Consider the following 22,299-nt stretch of genomic DNA (forward strand, 5'->3'; position numbering starts at 1 on the left):
AGAGAGGGAGGAAGAGAGGGCAGAAAGAGCAGGAGAAAGAGAGGGAGGGAAAGAGGGGAGAAAGAGCAGGAGAGAGAGAGATGGGGGAAAGAGGGAGGGAGGGAGAGAGGGGAAAAAGAGCGGGAGAGGGAGAGAGAGAGGGAGAGAGGGGCGAGAGCAGGCAGGAGAGAGAGGAGAAAGAGGGAGGGAGAGAGATACTGCCTCAGTGCACAGGCTAATGAAATCCTCACATCAGTGGTTGCTGGGCTGCTCCTGTGGTTGCTGGGCTGCTCCATCTTGTCCAAGATTTTCCAGACATGTTTTCAGAGAGGTGAGCAGTGCACCGTTACAGGCCACGCGCTATGCTCCCCGCTCCCCGCTCCCCGCTTCCCCGCTCTCTGCTCCCCCGCTCCCCCGCTCCCCGCTCCCCCCTCCCCCGCTCCACACCTCCAGCTCCACGCACCATGCATCATGATTAAATAAACCTCGAAACCCCCCCCCCCCCCCACAGAGGGTCTCCGGTCCGCCCTGTGCGCGGGACCACACCGGGGACCTTAAGCAGCGTTCGCTCACAGACCCTCTGAGGGGGTAACACCTGACCTGCAGGGCGGCGCTCTCTGACCTGAGAACAGCGATGCTGCCCCTCAGCCCCCCAAACCCGGCAGCACGATTTCAGGCTCCAGAGAACGGTGAATAACGGGAGTTTCCGTGCCTCTCTCTCAAATCCGAACATTCCTGGACCACGGCCGTATGAGCGGGACAGAGGGAGCAGGAGTCCCCCCCCCCCTCCCCGGTCTGTTCCCTTTATGAACGGGACAGCGCAGACGGCTCCTCGCCCCTCTCTCAGACACACAGCTGCAGGGGCCCTGTTCCTCTGCAGGTTCCTCTGCAGACCCCAGGCAGCCCCAGGACCGGCGCCTTGTTGGGGTCACAGTTAATAACTAAAGCCGCTGTCTGTCCTGGCCCGGGGGCGACTGCTTCCCCCTCAGTAACCCAACTCCCCCACGCCCCCGCTCCGGTGCTGAGGGTTTTCACAGCCCCCGGCAGCTCAGTGAATATTTTTATTTAATTCTGTAGCGCTGCCGCGGCTCGCTCTCTCCCATCCTGTGATTAACGGCGGCATCCAGCGGCACGGAAACACGGGACCGCGCTCTACAGACAGAACGAGGAAGAGGAGCCGGACCCTTCCTCCTCCACTCCTGAGGAAACACGCGAATGCGCTCTACAGATGAAACGAGGAAGACCCCTGACCCTTCCTCCTCCACTCCAGAGGAGACACGTGACTGCACTCTACAGACGAAACGAGGAAGACCCCTGACCCTTCCTCCGCTCCCGAGCCCGCCTCTCTCCTCCTGCCTGAGGGAAAACACGCACGCCGATGCCGAGTTTGACCTTTGACCTTTCATTAGGCTCGCTGGCGTCCTCTCCGCCGCCCCCTCTGGGCCTCCGTGTGACCGACACCGCGAAAACAAGCGGGCGTCCCGCGACTCGGCGCAGCTCAGGAGCCAACGAGCCCGCGGCGTCTGGGCCCTCCGCCAGCACAGCCTGGCACCGTTACCCATAACCCTCTGCTGCGCCCGTGTCACTGGAGGGCAGCGCCCTGGCCATATGTCACTCAGCAGATGATAAACTGTGTCTGTGGTGCTTCTGTAAGCTCAGAGCTCTCAGGGAAAGGGCCTGACTGTACCCCGACTGTATCCTGGCTGTACCCCGACTGTACCCTGGCTGTACCCCGACTGTACCCTGGCTGTACCCCGACTGTATCCTGGCCGTACCCTGGCTGTACCCCGACTGTACCCCGACTGTACCCTGGCTGTACCCTGGCCGTACCCCGGCTGTACCCTGGCTGTACCCTGGCTGTACCCCGACTGTACCCCGGCTGTGCCCTGGCCGTACCCTGGCTGTACCCTGGCCGTATCCTGGCTGTACCCTGGCTGTACCCTGGCCGTATCCTGGCTGTACCCTGGCTGTACCCTGGCCGTATCCTGGCTGTAGCCTGGCTGTACCCCGACTGTACCCTGGCTGTACCCCGACTGTACCCCGGCCGTATCCTGGCTGTACCCTGGCTGTACCCCGACTGTACCCCGGCTGTGCCCTGGCCGTACCCTGGCTGTACCCTGGCCGTATCCTGGCTGTACCCTGGCTGTACCCTGGCCGTATCCTGGCTGTACCCTGGCTGTACCCTGGCCGTATCCTGGCTGTAGCCTGGCTGTACCCCGACTGTACCCTGGCTGTACCCCGACTGTACCCCGGCCGTATCCTGGCTGTACCCTGGCTGTACCCTGGCTGTATCCTGGCCGTATCTGCATCATCGCGGAAGCAGCGCTAACTTTGGGACATCCTGTGAACTGTAATTTACTGTTATTTATCTGAAAAATACTTTTATACCCTTTTAATAATGAAAGCCAATCTCCTACCTGCCTTGTGTGGAAAAATACCAGATTATAATTATGATGATAATAGTGATGGGTAATGGGATTATTATTGTTGTTCTTGTTATTGTTGATGAGCATCATTTACCATTTAGCAGAGCTACTGTGCATTTAAGAAAACAGATCTCACTGAAATTACACATCGCTGAAATGAGAAGCTGAAATGACAGATGGAGCATTAGACTGCCACAGTGCTGCATGGGGCATCGATTCTCTTTTATCTTTAATTGAAATACTGAGATTGTTTTGCTCTCGTTTCCAGATCGTATCCGAGGGAAAACATCTGAAGAACTACCACTACATCCTGGCCAACCTGGTGAGCAGCTCGGATCTATTACCATAAACTGGGCCTGAGACAGTACAACCGGCCAATCAGGACCCATTAACTGGGTCTAAAACCCTGCCACTGGCCAATCAGCAGCTTTAATAAAGCGCGGTGACAGAAGCAGGTGCAGCGGCCCTCGGGGGGGTGAAGCGGCGATGGCGGCTCAGACAGAGACAGGTAAATGAACGATGTTAGCGGAACACTGACATCATCAGCGCACTGTCACAGCCTTCAGCGGGACGGCTGCAGGGGTTCATACAGGGGCATGTCCCCTCCCCGCTGCTCCCCAAATTCAGCGGGACGGCTGCTGGGGTTCAGACAGGGGCGCGTCCTCTCCCCGCTGCTCCCCAAATTTAGAAGCCCTCCAGCCCCCGCGCCTGACAGCGAAGTGAGAGATCTCCCCGCTGTGAAACCTCGTCTGCAGGACTGCAGGTGTCACTCCGTTTCTATAGTAACCTCACCGGCTCGCCGCACTGCGTTACCTGCCACATGAACCGGGAGAGTGGCACGCCTTTATCCAGCCATCCGGAGACACACCTGCACTAACCGTACACCAGGGGAGAGAAGGAGAGAGGGATGAAGGGGAGAGAGAGAGAGAGAGTGAGGGAGGGCTGTGGGTCTCTCTGTGGCTCTTGTCTGAGCACTGGGTCAGGGGAGAGGGAGAGAGGGATGAGGGGGAGAGAGAGAGAGTGAGGGAGGGCTGTGGGTCTCTCTGTGGCTCTTGCCTAAGCACTGGGTCAGGGGAGAGGGAGAGAGGGATGAGGGGGAGAGAGAGAGAGAGTGAGGGAGGGCTCTGGCTCTCTGTGGCTCTTGTCTGAGCGGTGGTTCAGGGGAGAGGGAGAGAGGGATGAGGGGGAGAGAGAGAGAGAGCGAGGGAGGGCTCTGGCTCTCTGTGGCTCTGGTCTGAGCGGTGGTTCAGGGGAGGGGGAGAGGGAGAGAGGGATGAGGGGGAGAGAGAGAGAGAGAGTGAGGGAGGGCTGTGGGTCTCTCTGTGGCTCTTGTCTGAGCACTGGGTCAGGGGAGAGGGAGAGAGGGATGAGGGGGAGAGAGAGAGAGTGCGAGGGAGGGCTCTGGCTCTCTGTGGCTCTTGTCTGAGCGGTGGTTCAGGGGATAGGTTTCTGTTTCCCTCCCCAGCCGGGGGGGGGCCACCGTGCTGAATCCCCTCCTCTGGAGAAACCGCTTTAGGATGGTAAAAATCTGCAGCAGCCTGGGTGCACGGCGAAGCCCTCTCCAAGAAGGCGGCGCTGGTCCTCCCTCCCCGCCAGGCGGTCGTCCTGGTGACGCACGTCAGCGTGACTCACGCGGGAGAGGGCCGGTCCGCCGGGCCGCTGAGGCCTGCCGCGCCTCCTGCTCTCTGGGGCTCCAGCATGCCAACGCACGCCTCACTGCTCTTCAAGGTCACTTCCTGGTTCAGGAGAACACAGACCCCTGGGAAATGTAGGCCAGGCAGGGTCATATCAGTGGCTCTGCAGGGTACAGAAGCTGTGATCTGTAATTCCAGTGCTGAATACAGGGTGGGGGTGGGGGGGCTGGAGGGGGGGTGGTGGGGGGGGGGGGGGCTGTTTTCTGCAGCGCACGCTCGCTCAGAGAGGCTGCACACAGGAAGCAGTTAAAATCAGGCAAACTTGCAGCGACACGCTGGTGGGTATCGCAGCGCATCCACACGGGGAAGGCTGCAGTTCCTCACGCATGTGATTCAACATTTAGACTCGCCACTGCTGATTGGTTGAGTTCACAGTTCTGGTTCAAGGGGGCAGGGAACGCAGCTGAAAATTTTTTATTTTTTAAAAATTATTTTTATGTTTTTTTCCAAATTTGGAATGTAAAATCATATTCATCAGCACACGCTGGATTTACTGTCCCAGGCTCAGTGTACTCTTTCAGGATGTGGGGGAGACGACAAAATATGTGTGTGGTAAATCTGTGTGTACAAGGCAGCTTAACGCTTGTGAAACTGAACTGAAGTTGGTTAATGAGCCTTCACTGCACACAGACCAAAGCTAAAGCAATGCACAGTTCACAGGGATTTTGGTTTAATGTGGAACCTGTTCTTTGAAACGCTTCTGCAGATGTTTGACTCAGGTTGACCGTTTATTTGTCCCTGACGTCTCTAAAGCAACTTTAGGAAAGATGAGGCTACAATGAGGCAGCATTAAAGACAAGCCCTGTGATCTGTCATTACTCACCACTGGATTATTCACACTGCCAGCACTCTCCTTCATCAAACTAAACGAACCAGAACAGATTAAGACCAATGATCAGCTTCAAGGTTAGGATTTACAACCCATTATACACTTGGGCTGTGTGGCTGCAAATATATAGAAAATATCTCGTTCAGAAAAGTGCACCCATATGCAGTAACATGGCGAAGCCATGATGCAGGTCTGCCTCTCTCAGGCGGACAGCACGATCGCCTCCTGTTTCTCAGTGCTGTGGCACACATACTCACACACACCGCACGCACACCGCGCACACACACACGCACACACACCGCGCACACACACACCGCACGCACACTGCACACACACACACACCGCACGCACACTGCACACACACACACACCGCACGCACACCGCGCACACACACACCGCACGCACACTGCACACACACACACACCGCACGCACACCGCGCACACACACACACCGCACGCACACTGCACACACACACACACACCGCACGCACACCGCGCACACACACACACCGCACGCACACTGCACACACACACACCGTACGCACACTGCACACACACACACACACCGCACGCACACCGCGCACACACACACACCGCACGCACACTGCACACACACACACCGCACGCACACTGCACACACACACACCGCACCCACACTGCACACACACACACTGCACACACACACCCTGTAAACCCTGCACACTGCCTGTACACTGCGTACGCGTGAAACATACATACACAACTAAACACACACACACACACACATATACATACACAACTAAACACACACACACACACACACACACACACACACACTCCCTGGGGTTGGTGTAATTAGTCATATGACAGCAGCGTTCAGGCCGAGGCTGGAGAGTTTAAGACTCTGCAGTAAAGCATGTCTGCAGGGCTCTGAATAAAAGAGAAGAACTCAATAAAGGGGGATGATGAAGGAGGGGTAAAGGGGGATGATGAAGGAGAGTAAAGGGGGATGATGAAGGAGAGTAACGGGGGATGATGAAGGAGGGTAAAGGGGGATGATGAACGAGAGTAAAGGGGGATGATGAAGGAGAGTAAAGGGGATGATGAAGGAGGGTAAAGGGGGATGATGAACGAGAGTAAAGGGGGATGATGAACGAGAGTAAAGGGGGATGATGAAGGAGAGTAAAGGGGGATGATGAAGGAGAGTAAAGGGGGATGATGAAGGAGAGTAAAGGGGGATGATGAAGGAGAGTAAAGGGGGATGATGAAGGAGAGTAAAGGGGGATGATGAAGGAGAGTAAAGGGGGATGATGAAGGAGGGTAAAGGGGGATGATGAAGGAGGGTAAAGGGGATGATGAAGGAGGGTAAAGGGGATGATGAAGGAGGGTAAAGGGGATGATGAAGGAGGGTAAAGGGGATGATGAAGGAGGGTAAAGGGGCAAGTGGGGACCCCCCTGTGAGCTGTGCAGCTAATTTACAACACACATCCAACGTTACAGTCTCTACTACAGCAAGCTCCAGAATCACTGTTTATAGCACAGCACACTCAGTCTAACCTGTGTTCAGTCTAACCTGTGCACGCAGTCTAACCTGTGTACAGTCTAACCTGTGTGCAGACTAACCTGTGCACACAGTCTAACCTGTGTACAGTCTAACCTGTGTGCAGACTAACGTGCACGCAGTCTAACCTGTGTACAGTCTAACCTGTGTACAGTCTAACCTGTGCACACAGTCTAACCTGTGTACAGTCTAACCTGTGCGCACAGTCTAACCTGTGTACAGTCTAACCTATGTGCAGACTAACATGTGCACGCAGTCTAACCCACAGGGCTGAGGATTCTGATTCTGTGCTGATGTGCAGTAAGGCCCATGTTCTGGGTGGGTAATTATATCGCAGGAAAAAAAACCTTTGAGCAGAAAAGGAGTCGAAAGTTTCCGATTCCAATTACCCCTCCGCCGTGTTCCTGTTCTCCTCACGAACTGCAGCTCTGAGAGGCGCGCTCGGGCGCTTTCCAGCGCGTGGGGGAGGGCTTGGATCAGTGATCTCCCTGAATGAGCTGGATTAGCCTTTTCATCGCGCCGCGGACCCTGGCTTTCCGTCCCGCTCTCCGCCTTTCAGACGCAGAATTACCGCCCGCTGCTCTCCACCGAATTACTTCCCCCCGCCTCTCCAGGACGGCCCTCTCGCCCGTTCCTCTTTCTTTCCGAGCGGCCGATTTGGAAGACTCACTTCCCCCGCTTTGCGTTTCCTAGTGCTGCTTTAATGCATCGCCTCCAAAATAAAATGTTTTCAAACGTCATTTTTTATGACCCAGAAACTCTCCCCGCAGCCACCCCGAGAGCGGAGATTAAACTCAATTTACTTTAAAGCTTTTGTATTGTGTTTGACACCGTTTCTGCTCCTATAGTCTACTGATGTAGGTCATCAGTGTTTTTGATAAAACTGCATGCTGGGTAATATGCTAATTTAAAAGGATCCAATGAAGGAAGAAACTTCAAAAAAGAAATATTCATCACTCATGAATATATTACAGTCAATATGCAGACTCTTATGCTGGGTGACTTACAGACGTGGAGAACATCAGTGTTAGTCTCAGAAATACAGCTTTTTTGAAATCACTAAGAAGGCACAGAGGCCTTTTTATATTCAAGTGTAGAGCTAACTGAACAAACCAACGATTAGTGCTGTAAACAAAAGTGAACACCATTATCGTCTCTCGTCTCTGGCAGGGCTTCCTGGACATCGACCTGACGGAGTTTAAGAACGGCGGGGCGAACGTGACGGGCTTCCAGCTGGTGAACTATACGGACCAGAACGTGAGCCGCGTCCTGCAGCAGTGGCTCGACTTCGACAGCAAGGACGCCAAAGTGCCCAAACGGAGGCTGAAGGTAGGAGCGGGCGCCAGGTCTGCGCTCGAGGGCTTGGCTCGGTGATGATGATGATGATGACAGTGACTAGTATTGATTATTATTCATGTTGTTGCAGTAGTGTGACCCGGTTCCGTGTCTCTGTCTGCAGTAGTGTGACCCGGTTCCGTGTCTCTGTCTGCAGTAGTGTGACCCGGTTCCGTGTCTCTGTCTGCTGTAGTGTGACCCGGTTCCGTGTCTCTGTCTGCAGTAGTGTGACCCGGTTCTGTGTCTCTGTCTGCAGTAGTGTGACCCGGTTCCGTGTCTCTGTCTGCAGTAGTGTGACCCGGTTCCGTGTCTCTGTTGCAGTAGTGTGACCCGGTTCCGTGTCTCTGTCTGCAGTACACGGGCGCACTCACGTACGACGGCGTGAGCGTCATGGCCACCGCCTTCCAGAACCTGCGGAAGCAGCGGATCGACATCTCCCGCCGCGGGAACGCCGGAGACTGCCTGGCCAATCCGCCGGCGCCCTGGGGCCAGGGCATCGACATACAGAGGGCCCTGCAGCAGGTAGAGCAGAGACCACACCCACCTACAGCACTGACCACACCCACCCCCTACAGCACTGACCACACTCCCTTACAGCACAGACCACACTCCCTTACAGCACAGACCAGGCCCACCTACAGGCCCAGGGGCGTGGCAGGCCTGCAGTGTGCTGTTCTGCATTGTCCCCGGCCTTAGAGGAGAAGGCAGAATTGCTCATAAAACAACTATTACTCATCTGTTCCACACAGCCCTTCCCTTATCAATTTACACCAGGTGTGCGCTTCAAAATCGGCTGCAATCATTTCCTCTACACAGACCGCGAAAGGTCAGTTTGGTCTGTTGCTATGCCAACAGCAGTATGGCGAGTCCAGCTTTCATCATGTCTCAGTCTCTCCTACGGTGGTAAAATCAGTTAATGGCTCTATTTTGATCTGCAATGTAATTACAGTACAGTACTGTACATCATGTGATCTGTACCATAATTACAGTAGAGTACTGTACATCATGTGATCTGCCACATTATTACAGTACAGTACTGTACATCATGTGATCTGCCACATTATTACAGTACAGTACATCATGTGATCTGTATCGTAATTACAGTAGAGTACTGTACATCATGTGATCTGTACCGTAATTACAGTACAGTACAGCTATGCAGTATTTACTGTAAACAGGCAGGTACTTTCCCAGCGCGGTGTCTGAGCTCTGGCTGTCTGCGTTTCCTCTCAGGTTCGTATCGACGGGCTGACCGGACACATCCAGTTTAACGAGAAGGGCCGGCGGACCAACTACACGGTCAGCGTGATGGAGCTGAGACCCAACGGCCCCAAGAAGGTGCGTTTCATCCGCCGCGGCGTCGCGCCTCCCGCCTCCCTGCGATGTAACCGCCACGCGTCTGAGGTCACACAGGGTCGTCCTGCAGAAACACAGAGATTTGCCTTCTTATTGATGATAATATTAATTTAAAAAATATATAATAATAATAATAATAATTATTATTATTATTATTATTATTAGCAACTAGAATCAACAGTATAGTAATAGTGCAGTAACTAGTAGTGTAGTTGTTTATGGTGGTAAAAAAATACAATAATGATAATAATAATAATAATAAGTGGATGATGCTTTCCCTGACAGATTGGCTACTGGAATGAAGATGAGAAGTACGTGAGCACAGCAGGTTCCCACGGAAACGACACCTACGCCCTCCTGAACAGGACGTACATCGTCACCACCATCCTGGTGCGTTTCCCGCCTTTTTACTCCCGCTTACGGCCAGTGTGTTACCACGGTGACCAGCACTAACTGCCTTTCTGAAGAGCGGTTCCACAATATTTTTCCCACACACGTTTGGAGGGTTCAGCCAGTTCTGGAACATTCCTTCCTATAACTCAGTGTTTCCCTCTATTAAAAAATGAACCCTTCTCATCCATTAGCTCATACATGTTAAGGCAGCCACCCTGATTGTAACCGTCTGTCTGTAGCCGTTACGGTGGCTGCTGTGGTTCAGGTGAAGTGCTCTTTTGAGCGCGTCCTTGCTTACCTGCACAGCCTCGACAGGCAGCAGATCTGAGGCAGACAGCAGGTAGCTCAGCTAACAGCCTCAGCCCACATAAAGACCACCGTTATCTCTACTGTTACTCACACTTTATCTCTACTGTTACTCACACTTCATCTTTACTGTTACTCACACTTCATATTTACTGTTACTCACACTTTATCTCTACTGTTACTCACGCTTTATATTTACTGTTACTCACACGCTCAGAGTGAGCCGGATTATGGCCAGTGGCAGCAGTCTCAGTGGCCATAATGTTTATGGGAACTCACAGGCAGGTTTGTGAAGGTGTTCTCCTGACCCACTTAAAGTCAAGTGCTACAGAGATCTCTCACATAGTGCGTGTGTGTGTGTGTGTGTGTGCATGTGTGTGTGTGTGTGTGTGTGTGTATTACCAAAACAGATTATTGATTGGGTTATCCTAAGGAGAAGTTAATCCGTTTTTTTTTGATTGGTTAATCAACTGTGTACATGCTTTTGGATTGGCTAATGCTGAAAGAGGACTGGTAGCGTATGTGTGGATTACTCAAAGGCTTCAGTGATCTGACTCTCTCCCACCATTAGAGAGCAGGTGCTCCCAACAGACCAATTAGGGATGACCGCAGTACCACAGTGGGGTCTCTCTCCGACCCTGACTCTCCCAGGGAAAGGTTACCTGTGTGGGTGACCTTTCCCCCCCACTTCCTGCACAGAACGCATCCTTAAGGAGGTCTGGTGCTGCTGCAGGAGTCGAGCACAGAAAGCTATTAAGCCATATATTCCGGTCCACCTTAACTGGCGGTCTGATACGAATTCCTGCAAAAATACCGAAGAATGGCATTTAATTATTTATCAGCTTAGAGGACCTCCATCGCAAAGGTGACCTGCGATGCTTCACTTCCCATTTTCCTCCTCTTTATCTCCTCTGTACCATGCGGCACGTTCATAAGCCTGCCCTGGCCCCCCCGGGGGGTCTATCAATGCCCCCAGTGGGATGAGGGCTGCCCTCCCCCTGCTAACAGGCCCTCCCCTCGCTAACGGGCTCCTGTTAGCTGCGTGTTCCTCACTGACGCTGCCCTTCCCTCGCTAACGGGCTCCTGTTAGCTGCATGTTCCTCACTGACGCTGCCCTTCCCTCGCTAACGGGCTCCTGTTAGCTGCATGTTCCTCACTGACGCTGCCCTTCTCTCGCTAACGGGCTCCTGTTAGCTGCATGTTCCTCACTGACGCTGCCCTTCCCTCGCTAACGGGCTCCTGTTAGCTGCATGTTCCTCACTGACGCTGCCCTTCCCTCGCTAACGGGCTCCTGTTAGCTGCATGTTCCTCACTGACGCTGCCCTTCTCTCGCTAACGGGCTCCTGTTAGCTGCATGTTCCTCACTGACGCTGCCCTTCCCTCGCTAACGGGCTCCTGTTAGCTGCATGTTCCTCACTGACGCTGCCCTTCTCTCGCTAACAGGCTCCTGTTAGCTGCATGTTCCTCACTGACGCTGCCCTTCTCTCGCTAACAGGCTCCTGTTAGCTGCATGTTCCTCACTGACGCTGCCCTTCCCTCGCTAACGGGCTCCTGTTAGCTGCATGTTCCTCACTGACGCTGCCCTTCCCTCGCTAACGGGCTCCCGTTAGCTGCATGTTCCTCACTGACTTCAGCGGCGAGCTACGTCCGTACGAGCCTCGTTTCACAGACCATGTCTGTTTTTGAGCAGCGGATCATAGTTATTCATTTCCATTAACACTGATGATTGAGCACCAGCAGATTGCCTGTGTCCTATTTCCAGAAGTAAATGAAGGCGTCGCTGGCGTTTGAGTGAAAGGTGTTCACCCTGCACAGACACAGCTCACAGAAATAGGTTCTGTTACTTTTGCTTTATTGTGTTCTCATCGCGGGCACTGGAGCAGTCAGAATGCTTAAACAGGCTGCAGTTTGTTGGGGGGGGAGGTATTGAAAGGGTATTCCCTTCATCAGTGAAATGGGGCTGCATGCGGATGGAAGGCTGATTTACCTGCAGCGTCAGCACAGGTGTGCCAGCGCAGGTGGAGGTCTCGGGTGTACCCCGTGTTTCACACTCACTCGTTTCGGGGCTCCCCTGCTTCTCCCCCGCGCGCAGGAGTCCCCGTACGTGATGCTGAAGAAGAACCACGACCAGCTGGTGGGGAACGACAAGTACGAGGGCTACTGCGTGGAGCTGGCCGCGGAGATCGCCAAGCACGTGGGGTACAGCTACAAGCTGGAGATCGTGTCGGACGGGAAGTACGGAGCGCGGGACCCCGACTCCAAGATGTGGAACGGCATGGTGGGGGAGCTGGTCTACGGGGTGAGCGTTTGAGTGCCACGATAACAGATAACAACTCACTGTAACATGCAAACAATAACACAGATCCAGTGTGTGTGGCACTAGCGTCCGCAGATTTAATCTGTCATTACAAACAACGCTAGAATTCTTTCAGTTTTGAGGAAGACTTCTATTTATTGTTTTTAATAACAGTGGTACAGTGTTATAAGTGAGTTATTTTCATTATTTACTAAAACATGAGTAATAAGATTAACCTGAAATACATCAGATACAAGCAGCAAGAGTTTGCAAGTTTTTTTGTTTGTTTGTTTGGAGGATAATCTGTATTTATGGATTTAATAAGAGTGAGAGTGGATTTGTGTAACAGACATGCAGGCAGGGCGGGGGGTCAGGTGATAACGCCAGCTCTATTAAATGCTGTAAGAAGTAGCCATTTTCCACACTTTTTATAAAGGCAACCAATCATATTCCGCACTATTTAAGAAGGTAGCCAATCATTTTCCATGCTTTTTATGAGAGTAGCCAATCATTTTGCACACTGGTTTCCAGGTGTCCCACATCACTCTGCTTCTCTGTCCAAATTGCTCTATTTATCCTTCAGCTGGGCAAGAGGTGCACAAAAGAAGCGTGCAGGAAACCAAACGCCGCTAAAGAGGACAAAATTCCCCTCTTTTCAAAACTCGCGTGAGAATCCTGTGGGTGGGGGAGGGGGGGTGAGGGTTTTCTTTGGGAAGCAGATGGGACCTCTGGAGATGCCCCAGCCTTGCTGAATGGAAGGAGAACGAGTCTGAGAGGAGAGAAAGGTTCTTGAGCACCATGAGTGACTTCCTCCTAATTAAAACTGGGGTTTAAAGCCACAACAAAATGTCCCAGCAAGCACAGATTCCACCGGGGGGTCTATCAAAGCCCCCCACTGTGAAAAACACGGTGATTACAGACACTGCAATTAATGCACACATTACTGCGCAGATACTCTACACACACGACTGCACAGATACTCTACGCACATTACTGTACAGATACTCTACACACACGACTGCACAGATACTCTACACACATTACTGTACAGATACTCTACACATACGACTGCACAGATACTCTACGCACATTACTGTACAGATACTCTACACACATTACTGTACAGATACCCTGCACACATTACTGTACAGATACTCTACACACGACTGCACAGATATTCTGCACACATTCACAGAGAACAACTCTGAGCTCATCCCTGTCTGAATGCGGCGGTTCGATGGCGAATCTCTGCACTGCTTTATAGGCTGTGTTATATGATCGTTTGTAATGGTCGTAAGCTTCCTAATCTGACAGTCTGCAGGTTATCATTGGCACGCAAAGCACAGAGATAACGTTTAATATTTCAGCCATAAATTCTGCAAACACACTGGCAGTAACAGCCTGTTCTCTCTGAAAGATCAGAATGTGCTAACATCAGAAAGGTGAGCTAACCTCCTGCGAAACATATTTATATTTAAACGTGAATGACTAATTCTCACACTTATTCAAATATTATTGTACTTTGTAATAGGTAAAGGTTGTGGGTTCAGTTTCCAGGTAGAACTGTGCTGTTGTATCTTTAAACGAGGTACACAACCTGAACTGTGTGAATGGACTGTATGTATAAGACTGCAATAAGTACAGTCAGCTCTGGATTAGAGTGTGTGCTCAATGAGTGGTGACAGGCCACTTGGTTCTGTGTGAGTATCAGTGTATTGGGATGTGGGGTGTGTGTGAGTATCAGTGTATTGGGATTTGGGGTGTGTGTGTGAGTATCAGTGGATTGGGATGTGGGGTGTGTGTGAGTATCAGTGTTTTGGGATTTGGGGTGTGTGTGTGAGTATCAGTGTATTGGGATGTGGGGTGTGTGTGAGTATCAGTGTTTTGGGATTTGGGGTGTGTGTGTGAGTATCAGTGTATTGGGATGTGGGGTGTGTGTGAATATCAGTGTATTGGGATGTGGGGTGTGTGTGAGTATCAGTGTATTGGGATGTGGGGTGTGTGTGAGTATCAGTGTTTTGGGATTTGGGGTGTGTGTGTGAGTATCAGTGTATTGGGATGTGGGGTGTGTGTGAATATCAGTGTATTGGGATTTGTGTGTGCAGTGTGTGTGTGTGTGTGTGTGTGTGCAGTGTGTGTGTGTGTGTGAGTGTGTGTGTGTGTATGTGTGTGTGCAGTGTGTGTGTGTGTGTGTGTGTGCAGTGTGTGTGTGTGTGTGTGCAGTGTGTGTGTGTGTGTGTGTGTGTGTGTGTGTGTGTGTGTGTGTGTGCAGTGTGTGTGTGTGTGTGTGTGTGTGTGTGTGTGTGTCAGGGAGTTGTATTTTCTTGGCTCCCAGCCAGTGTTGCATTTGAAAAGCTGCCATACGCTGCAGAATATGAAGAACAAAAACGTGCTATTCATGCAGTCCGTTTGTGAAATGTGTTCTGTCAACAAGCCAACACCGTGGAAGGGATTTCAATTTCATTCTTTCTTTAAAAAAAAGCCAGCCTTTTTGCATCCTGTAACGGGTAAACACACTGATACTCAGAAGGGCTTCAGATGGAGGCTTGTATTCAAACATTCGTCCTGAACTTTGACTTTCAGGTAAATGAGTTTCACGCCTTTCCTTCACAAACACGATTTGGCCAGCGCACGTTTTCGTGGTCTCTCCGTAAAACAGCGCTTAGCAGCTGGGAAGCATCCGCACACACGAGGACCGCAGAGACGGAAGATGGCCATATAGACGCCACATAACCTCTAACACATTTCAGAAGTGTCTTAAGACAGGATTTCTCTTCCAGTTTGTAATTTGAATGAGCCCGTTGACAGAGAGCCGAGCGTGACAGAGCGTGGATGCTGCTTATTTTCTCATTTCTGTGCTGATCAGCGTGTGGCCGGGAATCCTAATGGAATTATTTTTTCTGAACAGCCCGAGCTCCTGAAAACTGCTTCTATCGTTTCCTCATTTCATCAGCATGAAAACGTGTGGCCAGCAGCACTGGAAACTGCAGCAGCAGCAGCAGCAGCAGTAGTAACAGTAGCTGCAGCAGCAGTAGCAGCAGTAGTAACAGTAGCTGGAGCAGCAGTAGCAGCAGTAGTAGCAGCAGCAGTAGCAGCAGTAGCATTAGGAGCAGCAGCAGTAATAGTAGCAGCAGTAACAGTATCAGTAGAAGCAATAGCACTAGGAGCAGCAGCAGTAGCAGTAATAGTAGCAGCAGTAACAGTATCAGTAGAAGCAATAGCACTAGGAGCAGCAGCAGTAGCAGTAGTAGTAGCAGCAGCAGTAACAGTATCAGTAGTAGCAGTAGCAGTAGGAGCAGTAGGAGTAGTAGTAGCAGTAGTAGCAGTATTAGCACCAGTAACAATAGTAGTAGCAATAGTAGCAGCAGTATAAGTAGCAGTATTAGTATTATTAGAGGGAGAAACTAAAAAAACACAAGCTCTTCCTTGTACAGTTTTAATGCATGAAATGGCTCTGGGTAAAAATGCACATAATGAAAAAGTATAATGACCTATTTTATCTTTCTGTAAATTGAAAGCAGAATGGCATGCTTAATGTGCAAGCAGTTTAGCAGAGCTGAACAAACATGTTAAAATCCGGTATAATGTCCACACTGGGGGCAAACTGCAGAGGTTATTAAAAAGAATATACGTGGGTAAATTTAAATACAGTTTAATGAAGAAGTATTCAAACAGTGACACAATTATTGGTTGTTTTTGCTGGCGTAGAGCCAAAACAACAAATACTGTGTCAGTGTCCCAATACTTTTGCATTTAACTGTAGTTGTTTCTTTAATAGGGTTTGGAAATTGAGGATCAGCGCAGAATAAAATAATGCCCATCTATCAAGCACTGCGTCAGAAAGCTGTGTGAGGTGTCCCATAAGAGACATTCACTCACGGTTTCCATGGTGATTCGTGTGACAGATTACCTTTGTATATTATGGCCTTTCACACAAACAGGAAATTAAATTCCCTTTGAAAAATAATAAAACACATAAAAACCCACTGCTGCCACAAAAACCCTTAATAATATTTTTTTAAGAATCTCATATTTAGAGCAAAATCTGATTCGGAAGCAAGGATCTGTTGTTTGCCACACAGAACACCAGTGATGTAAAATGACTGTGAACGAGCATTATGGGAACTTTTAAAAACTGTGTTTCATCTTGAAGAGCTTTTGAGCATTATGGGAACTTTTTAAACATTGCGTTTCATCTTGAAAAGCTCTGGAGCATTATGGGAACTTTTTAAACGTTGCGTTTGACCTTGAAAAGCTCTTTTTGTCTCAGATCGTGGTCGAGGTTTACAGAGAAGCAGTACAGGATTGGGCCTTGTCACCAGTGCAGAGAAGCTTAGTGCTTCCAGCATGTGGCAGTGCTGCTGCTGATCTCTGATTCCCTCCCCCCTCCCCCCCCCACCCCCACCCCCCACCCCCCCCCCCCCCCCAGAAAGCAGACGTAGCGGTGGCTCCTCTCACCATCACCCTGGTGAGGGAGGAGGTGATCGACTTCTCCAAGCCCTTCATGAGCCTGGGCATCTCCATCATGATCAAGAAGCCCCAGAAGTCCAAGCCGGGCGTGTTCTCCTTCCTGGACCCGCTGGCCTACGAGATCTGGATGTGCATCGTGTTCGCCTACATCGGCGTGAGCGTGGTGCTGTTCCTGGTGAGCCGCTTCAGCCCGTACGAGTGGCACGCGGACGACCTGGAGGACTGCCAGGACCCCCAGCAGGGCCAGTCCTCCACCTCGGGCCAGCCGGGACAGGCCCAGCCCAGCTCGCCCCAGCAGAGCTCGGACCAGACCAACGAGTTCGGCATCTTCAACAGCCTGTGGTTCTCCCTCGGGGCCTTCATGCAGCAGGGCTGCGACATCTCGCCCAGGTACCGTACACTCACCTGCACTGGTAACCTTACTGTACACTCACCTGCACAGGTACCTGCACAGGTAACCTTACTGTACACTCACCTGCACAGGTACCTGCACAGGTAACCTTACCGTACACTCACCTGCACAGGTACCTGCACAGGTAACCTTACCGTACACTCACCTGTACAGGTACCTGCACAGGTAACCTTACTGTACACTCACCTGCACAGGTACCTGCACAGGTAACCTTACTGTACACTCACCTGCACAGGTAACCTTACCGTACACTCACCTGCACAGGTAAACTTACTGTACACTTACCTACACAGGTACATGCACAGGTAACCTTACTGTACACTCACCTGCACAGGTAACCTTACTGTACTCACTTACACAGGTAAACTTACTGTACTCACCTGCACAGGTAACCTTACTTTACTCACCTGCACAGGTAAACTTACTGTACTCACCTGCACAGGTAACCTTACTTTACTCACCTGCATAGGTAAACTTACTGTACACTCACCTACACAGAACCCCTTCTTCAGCAGCATCATTATCATCATGAGGGCCATCATCACCACCATCATCATCAGTGGTGAAACATCCTCCTCATCATCACGTCTGTGGTACACAGAGGATTTATCTGCCGACTGTCCTTCCCTCGTTCATTTGCATCCAATCATTTCATTCGTCTGACATTTTGAGAGCTCAGAATTACAGTTTCCTGTCTGACATTTTGTCAACAAAAAAAACCTCCTCTGCTTCAGAACAAAGGGCCTCCAGAAAATAATGAGCTGGAGGTGCCCAAGGTCCGCTCTCAGAGTGAGCGTGAGCGGGAGGGAGGGAGGGAGGGAGGGCTCCGTTCTGTTTCTCTGCCGTTCTTGGGCCAAAGATGTTTGGTCTACTGCTGTCTTCAGTGGCTCATTTTAAACACCAGTGGATCTGACCCTGTGATATGGGGTTTGAGCATCTCACCCATACCATCTGCAGACTGAATCTAATGCACCCTCACAGTGTCAAAATAAACAGTGTACTGTGGTCTAATTTAGGAATGAACTAGCACTGGTGTGTGCACCTAATTAAGCCTGAAGAACTGGCTGAAAACACAACCCACATACACACCAGCCCTCCAGGGACCCCCTGCAGACTGGTGTACCCCAGATCCCCATCTTCATCTTATACATCTTCATCATCATCTTTCCGCTTCGCTCGCATTTCCCACACCTGCGGAAGTGAACATGCTGGAAGTGTCAGTTGGTGTGATGCCTGAAGGATTGATGGGCGTTTTGATGAAAGAAAGCTGCTCTTTTCTCTGATTCTACGTGTTTTTCCTGTGAGATTTGCAAGCTTGGATAGAGGCTGTAATTCAACACGTACTCCTGGTACTGGTCACAATGGCTGCAGGGAAAGTGGTATAATGGGGAACAGGACTCTGTGAACTGGGTACTGGGGGGAGATGGGGGGGATGTGTGGAGTGTTGAGCTCTAGGTGGTGGGGAGGGGGGGGGGGGGGGGGACGGGGGACTGTTGCTCATTCTCCTATCATAGTGCTATGAAGAACAGCCCAGATAGGAAGCTGTCACCAATGTCACTAGACAGGATGCTGTCACCAATGTGACATCCCACACGATGGAGGTGGTAATGACACATTCACCCTTTTTCAGAACGAGTGTGGGGATAAACTGCGGTCGCTCCTGTGTCAGGGCTCAACAGCGCCTCCCACAGGCTCAAACACACAACCTTTCCAGACGCTGTGGTTTAGTTTGGGGGTTGTCATGGCGCTGGTGAGACACAGAAAGCCTGGCGCAGCGTCTGCCAGAAAATCCCAAAACCTTGGCAGGCATTCAGACACCATTTCTCCCTGACTCTGACTTACAGCTAAATGCTAATGTTTCACTTCTTCCTCACAAAGTTAACTCGCCAATCTGTTTCTGTGAAGGAAAAAAGTCATTGAAATGTAAATATTCTTGCCTTTAATTTTCAGTTTGAAGTTGAGGATGAATGTTGATTGAATCCCAGCCCCAGCCCCATTGGTGGAGCCCTTTGAGGCGTTCTGAAGCACATTTAATGGGCTTTTATAACACTCACACATCTGCACATGATGAGTGTGCTGTGACAGCAGAGTGCAGGACGCACAGCAGCATTTCACAGGCAAGTCCAGCTCTGGTTTTATGCGTCCAGGAGGGGCTAAATATACTAGAGTTCACAGATCAGAGTTCCCCCTCCGCTGCTCCCGTTCCCGCGGCCACTCCCAGAAGCCCCGGCAGCGGCGGCGTGGAACGCTTGTCTGTGACGCGGGGATTCGTTAGCGGGTTGGCGGTCCTCATTACCGGCATGCTCCACCGCGGCCCCCGCCTCCCGTTATTACCGGTCTGGCATTTACACACTCCCTCCCTTCCTGCGGGGGGGGGGGCACCAGACTCCAATAAGAATTGATTTTGGTTGACTCAGCAGTGGCAGATTTACTGGCGGCCACATTCCGCCACGGACCCTGCTTCCTGTGTGACGGGCGTGCAGATGAGCCCCTCTCAAATACACGCGCCTGATTGGTGCAGCACAGACAGAGGCGGAGTAGGGAGAGGATGAAAGTGGGCAGTGACCTCCCAGCCACAGGGGGGGCGCCAGACTAAAACAGAGGCCTCACTGCACTGATGCCACGAATGGTGAAACATGCAGCAGGCCTAATGCTCTTGTTTATGTCCCATCATTTGAAGACAGAAATCTGAAATTATATGCGTAGTTCAGATATATGCAAGATGGTTTGTGGACGTTAGTTCTTCAGTGCAATCAGTCTGGGTCAAATAGATCTCAATCACAGGAACATGTTTTAATAAAAGCCTTAAATCATTCCCTTTGTTTGACAGCACTTTGTCGTAAAGGTCACAGTTAGCATGAAGAATCCCATCCTTCTCCGATCTGCTTTTTTATTCTGTGTGCACTGTAGTCCAGGGGGAGGGGCTCATGAATTGAGATGGCATCACTTCCTGGGTTGGGAACAAAGAGCAGCAGCAGCCCAAACCCCAAAATGGCAGGTGTTTTGGGCCCCGTGCCTGTGTGTTTACCCTCTCCAAATCAGAGTTTACCTCCACAAATGTCACAGCTGTCAGTCAGCCTTCAGGGTGAGCAAGTCAGATTCATCTTTGCATGCTGCCGGCTCTCTCTCTCTATCTCTCCATCTTTCTCCATCTCTCTCTCTCCCTCTCTCTATCTCTCTCTGTGTGTGTCTCTCTCTCTCTCTCACCCCCCTGCCCGGGGCCTTTACAGTGGCTAACCCTAACCCGGCCTGGAGCCGGACCAGGGGCCACATTAATAAAGGTACTGTAGTATGGGGGGGTGGGGGGTGGGGGCAGGGGAGGGGGGGGGGGGGGGGGAAATGCGAGTCCAGAGATGCAGGACTCTCAGTAGTCTCCCTCCACCAGTTCACCATCGTTAAGAGTCCTTACTGTCGGGAAACGAGGAGTCAGTGATTCAATGACCACCCCCCCCCCCCCCCGCACTTCAAACCCAAACCAGCTCCTTTAAGCTGCCACCTGTCACAGCACCAATTTATCAGCTCATTGGTCAGAATAATGCGCTATTAAATATTTGATCTGTCAGAGATGTTTGCTGTGGTTTCGGCCCTGGCAGGCTGGCTGGCGGGCATGTTCTGCAGCGTGTCTCATGGTCTGTAATGCCAGCGCACTTTACCGCCGATGCCAGGCTGTGTGTCAGACTGACTCCAGCTTTCAGAAACACATTAGTGCCGTTTAAGAAGCTTCGGCTGGTTCGGGGAAAACGTGGCAAAGTTAGGCTTTAATCCTTCTGGAGATCTTCTTCTGAGAGAAACACATGCCTGACTTATGAAACTGATATTCCAGGTCCATTACATAAAACCAGTCTAAATTACATAACGTATAAATTATGAAACATACATCTACACGTTTATGTAAATCTGGTATGCGTGTGTGGGCATCAGAACGAGAATGCTTGTGCACATGTGTATGTGTGAGAGAGTGTGGGCGTGCGTGTGTGTCTGTTTGTGCTTGTGTGTAGGTGTGTTGCGCGTGTGTGTGTATGTGTATGTGTGAGAGAATGTGGGTGTGTGTGTGTGTGTGTCTGAGAGTCTGCATGCATCTGTGTGTGTGTGTGTGTCTGAGAGACTGCATGCATCTGTGTGTGTGTGTGTGCCTGAGAGTCTGCATGCATGTGTGTGTGTGTGTTCTGAGCGGTAGAATTACAGGCTTAGTCACAGTCAGAGACAGTGACGGACAGGGGATGTGTGTTTGAGAGGTAGAATTGCAGGTATTAGTCACAGTCAGAGACAGTGACGGACAGGTGATGTGTGTAGAATAACAGGTATTAGTCACAGTCAGGGACAGTGACGGACAGGTGATGTATGTTTGAGAGGTAGAATAACAGGTATTAGTCACAGTCAGAGACAGTGACGGACAGGTGATGTGTGTTTGAGAGGTAGAATTGCAGGTATTAGTCACAGTCAGAGACAGTGACAGATAGGTGTGGATGAGTCTCACAGGCAGAAGCTGCAAAGACACAAACGCAGCTCGTCTGTTTGAGGGCAGCGAGCGCTGCCATGGCAACATGGGAAGACACCGGGCTTCTGTTTGCCCAGAGAGAAGAGTGATCAAACTGTGGCCAGCTCACACCATGAGCTGTCTTACTGCGTGTGTGTGTGTGTGTGACAGAGAGACTGTGTGTGTGTGTGTGCGTGTGTGTGTGTGACAGAGAGACTGTGTGTGTGTGTGTGCGTGTGTGTGACGGAGAGAGAGAGAGAGAGAGAGTGTGTGTGTGTGTGTGTGTGTGTGAGAGAGAGACAGAGAGAGTGTGTGTGTGTGTGTGCGTGTGTGTGATAGAGAGACTGTGTGTGTGTGTGCGTGTGTGTGTGACAGAGAGACTGTGTGTGTGTGTGTGCGTGCATGCGTGTGTGTGACAGAGAGACTGTGTGTGTGTGTGTGTGTGTGCGTGTGTGTGTGTGAGAGAGACAGAGTGTGTGTGTGTGTGCGTGCGTGTGAGAGTGTGTGTGTGTGTGTGTGTGTGTGACAGAGAGACTGTTTGTGTGTGTGTGTGTGAGAGAGACAGAGAGACTGTGTGTGTGTGTGTTTGTGTGTGTGTGTGAGAGACAGAGAGACTGTGTGTGTGTGTGTGTGTGTGTGTGTGTGTGTGTAAAAATCGTAGTAGCCGTAATTTAGTATAATTTATGAATGACTGTTTTGTGATGAAGAGTTTGGTATATATTACATTTCTCTAGGCCTGCTTTGGGCACTAAACTGTAATTAACAGAAGGAAAATATTGAAAAGCA

The 22,299-nt window shown here is 51.0% G+C and overlaps 1 protein-coding gene across 6 annotated transcripts in view; it reads left to right on the plus strand.

Moving 5' to 3' along the window:
- gria1a (glutamate receptor, ionotropic, AMPA 1a) overlaps positions 1-22,299 on the plus strand; it is a 71,144-nt gene that overhangs the window by 27,302 nt on the left and 21,543 nt on the right. For all 6 annotated transcript variants that reach the window (XM_035410566.1, XM_035410570.1, XM_035410567.1 and 3 more), the window contains exons 5-11: positions 2,674-2,727; positions 7,639-7,797; positions 8,158-8,325; positions 9,037-9,141; positions 9,445-9,549; positions 11,951-12,157; positions 16,584-17,014. In XM_035410566.1, coding sequence (XP_035266457.1) covers positions 2,674-2,727; positions 7,639-7,797; positions 8,158-8,325; positions 9,037-9,141; positions 9,445-9,549; positions 11,951-12,157; positions 16,584-17,014 — 1,229 coding nt within the window. The remainder of the gene's footprint in view (positions 1-2,673; positions 2,728-7,638; positions 7,798-8,157; positions 8,326-9,036; positions 9,142-9,444; positions 9,550-11,950; positions 12,158-16,583; positions 17,015-22,299) is intronic.

This window comes from Anguilla anguilla, chromosome 3 (genome assembly GCF_013347855.1).
Source record: "Anguilla anguilla isolate fAngAng1 chromosome 3, fAngAng1.pri, whole genome shotgun sequence".
Taxonomy (NCBI): Eukaryota; Metazoa; Chordata; class Actinopteri; order Anguilliformes; family Anguillidae; genus Anguilla; species Anguilla anguilla.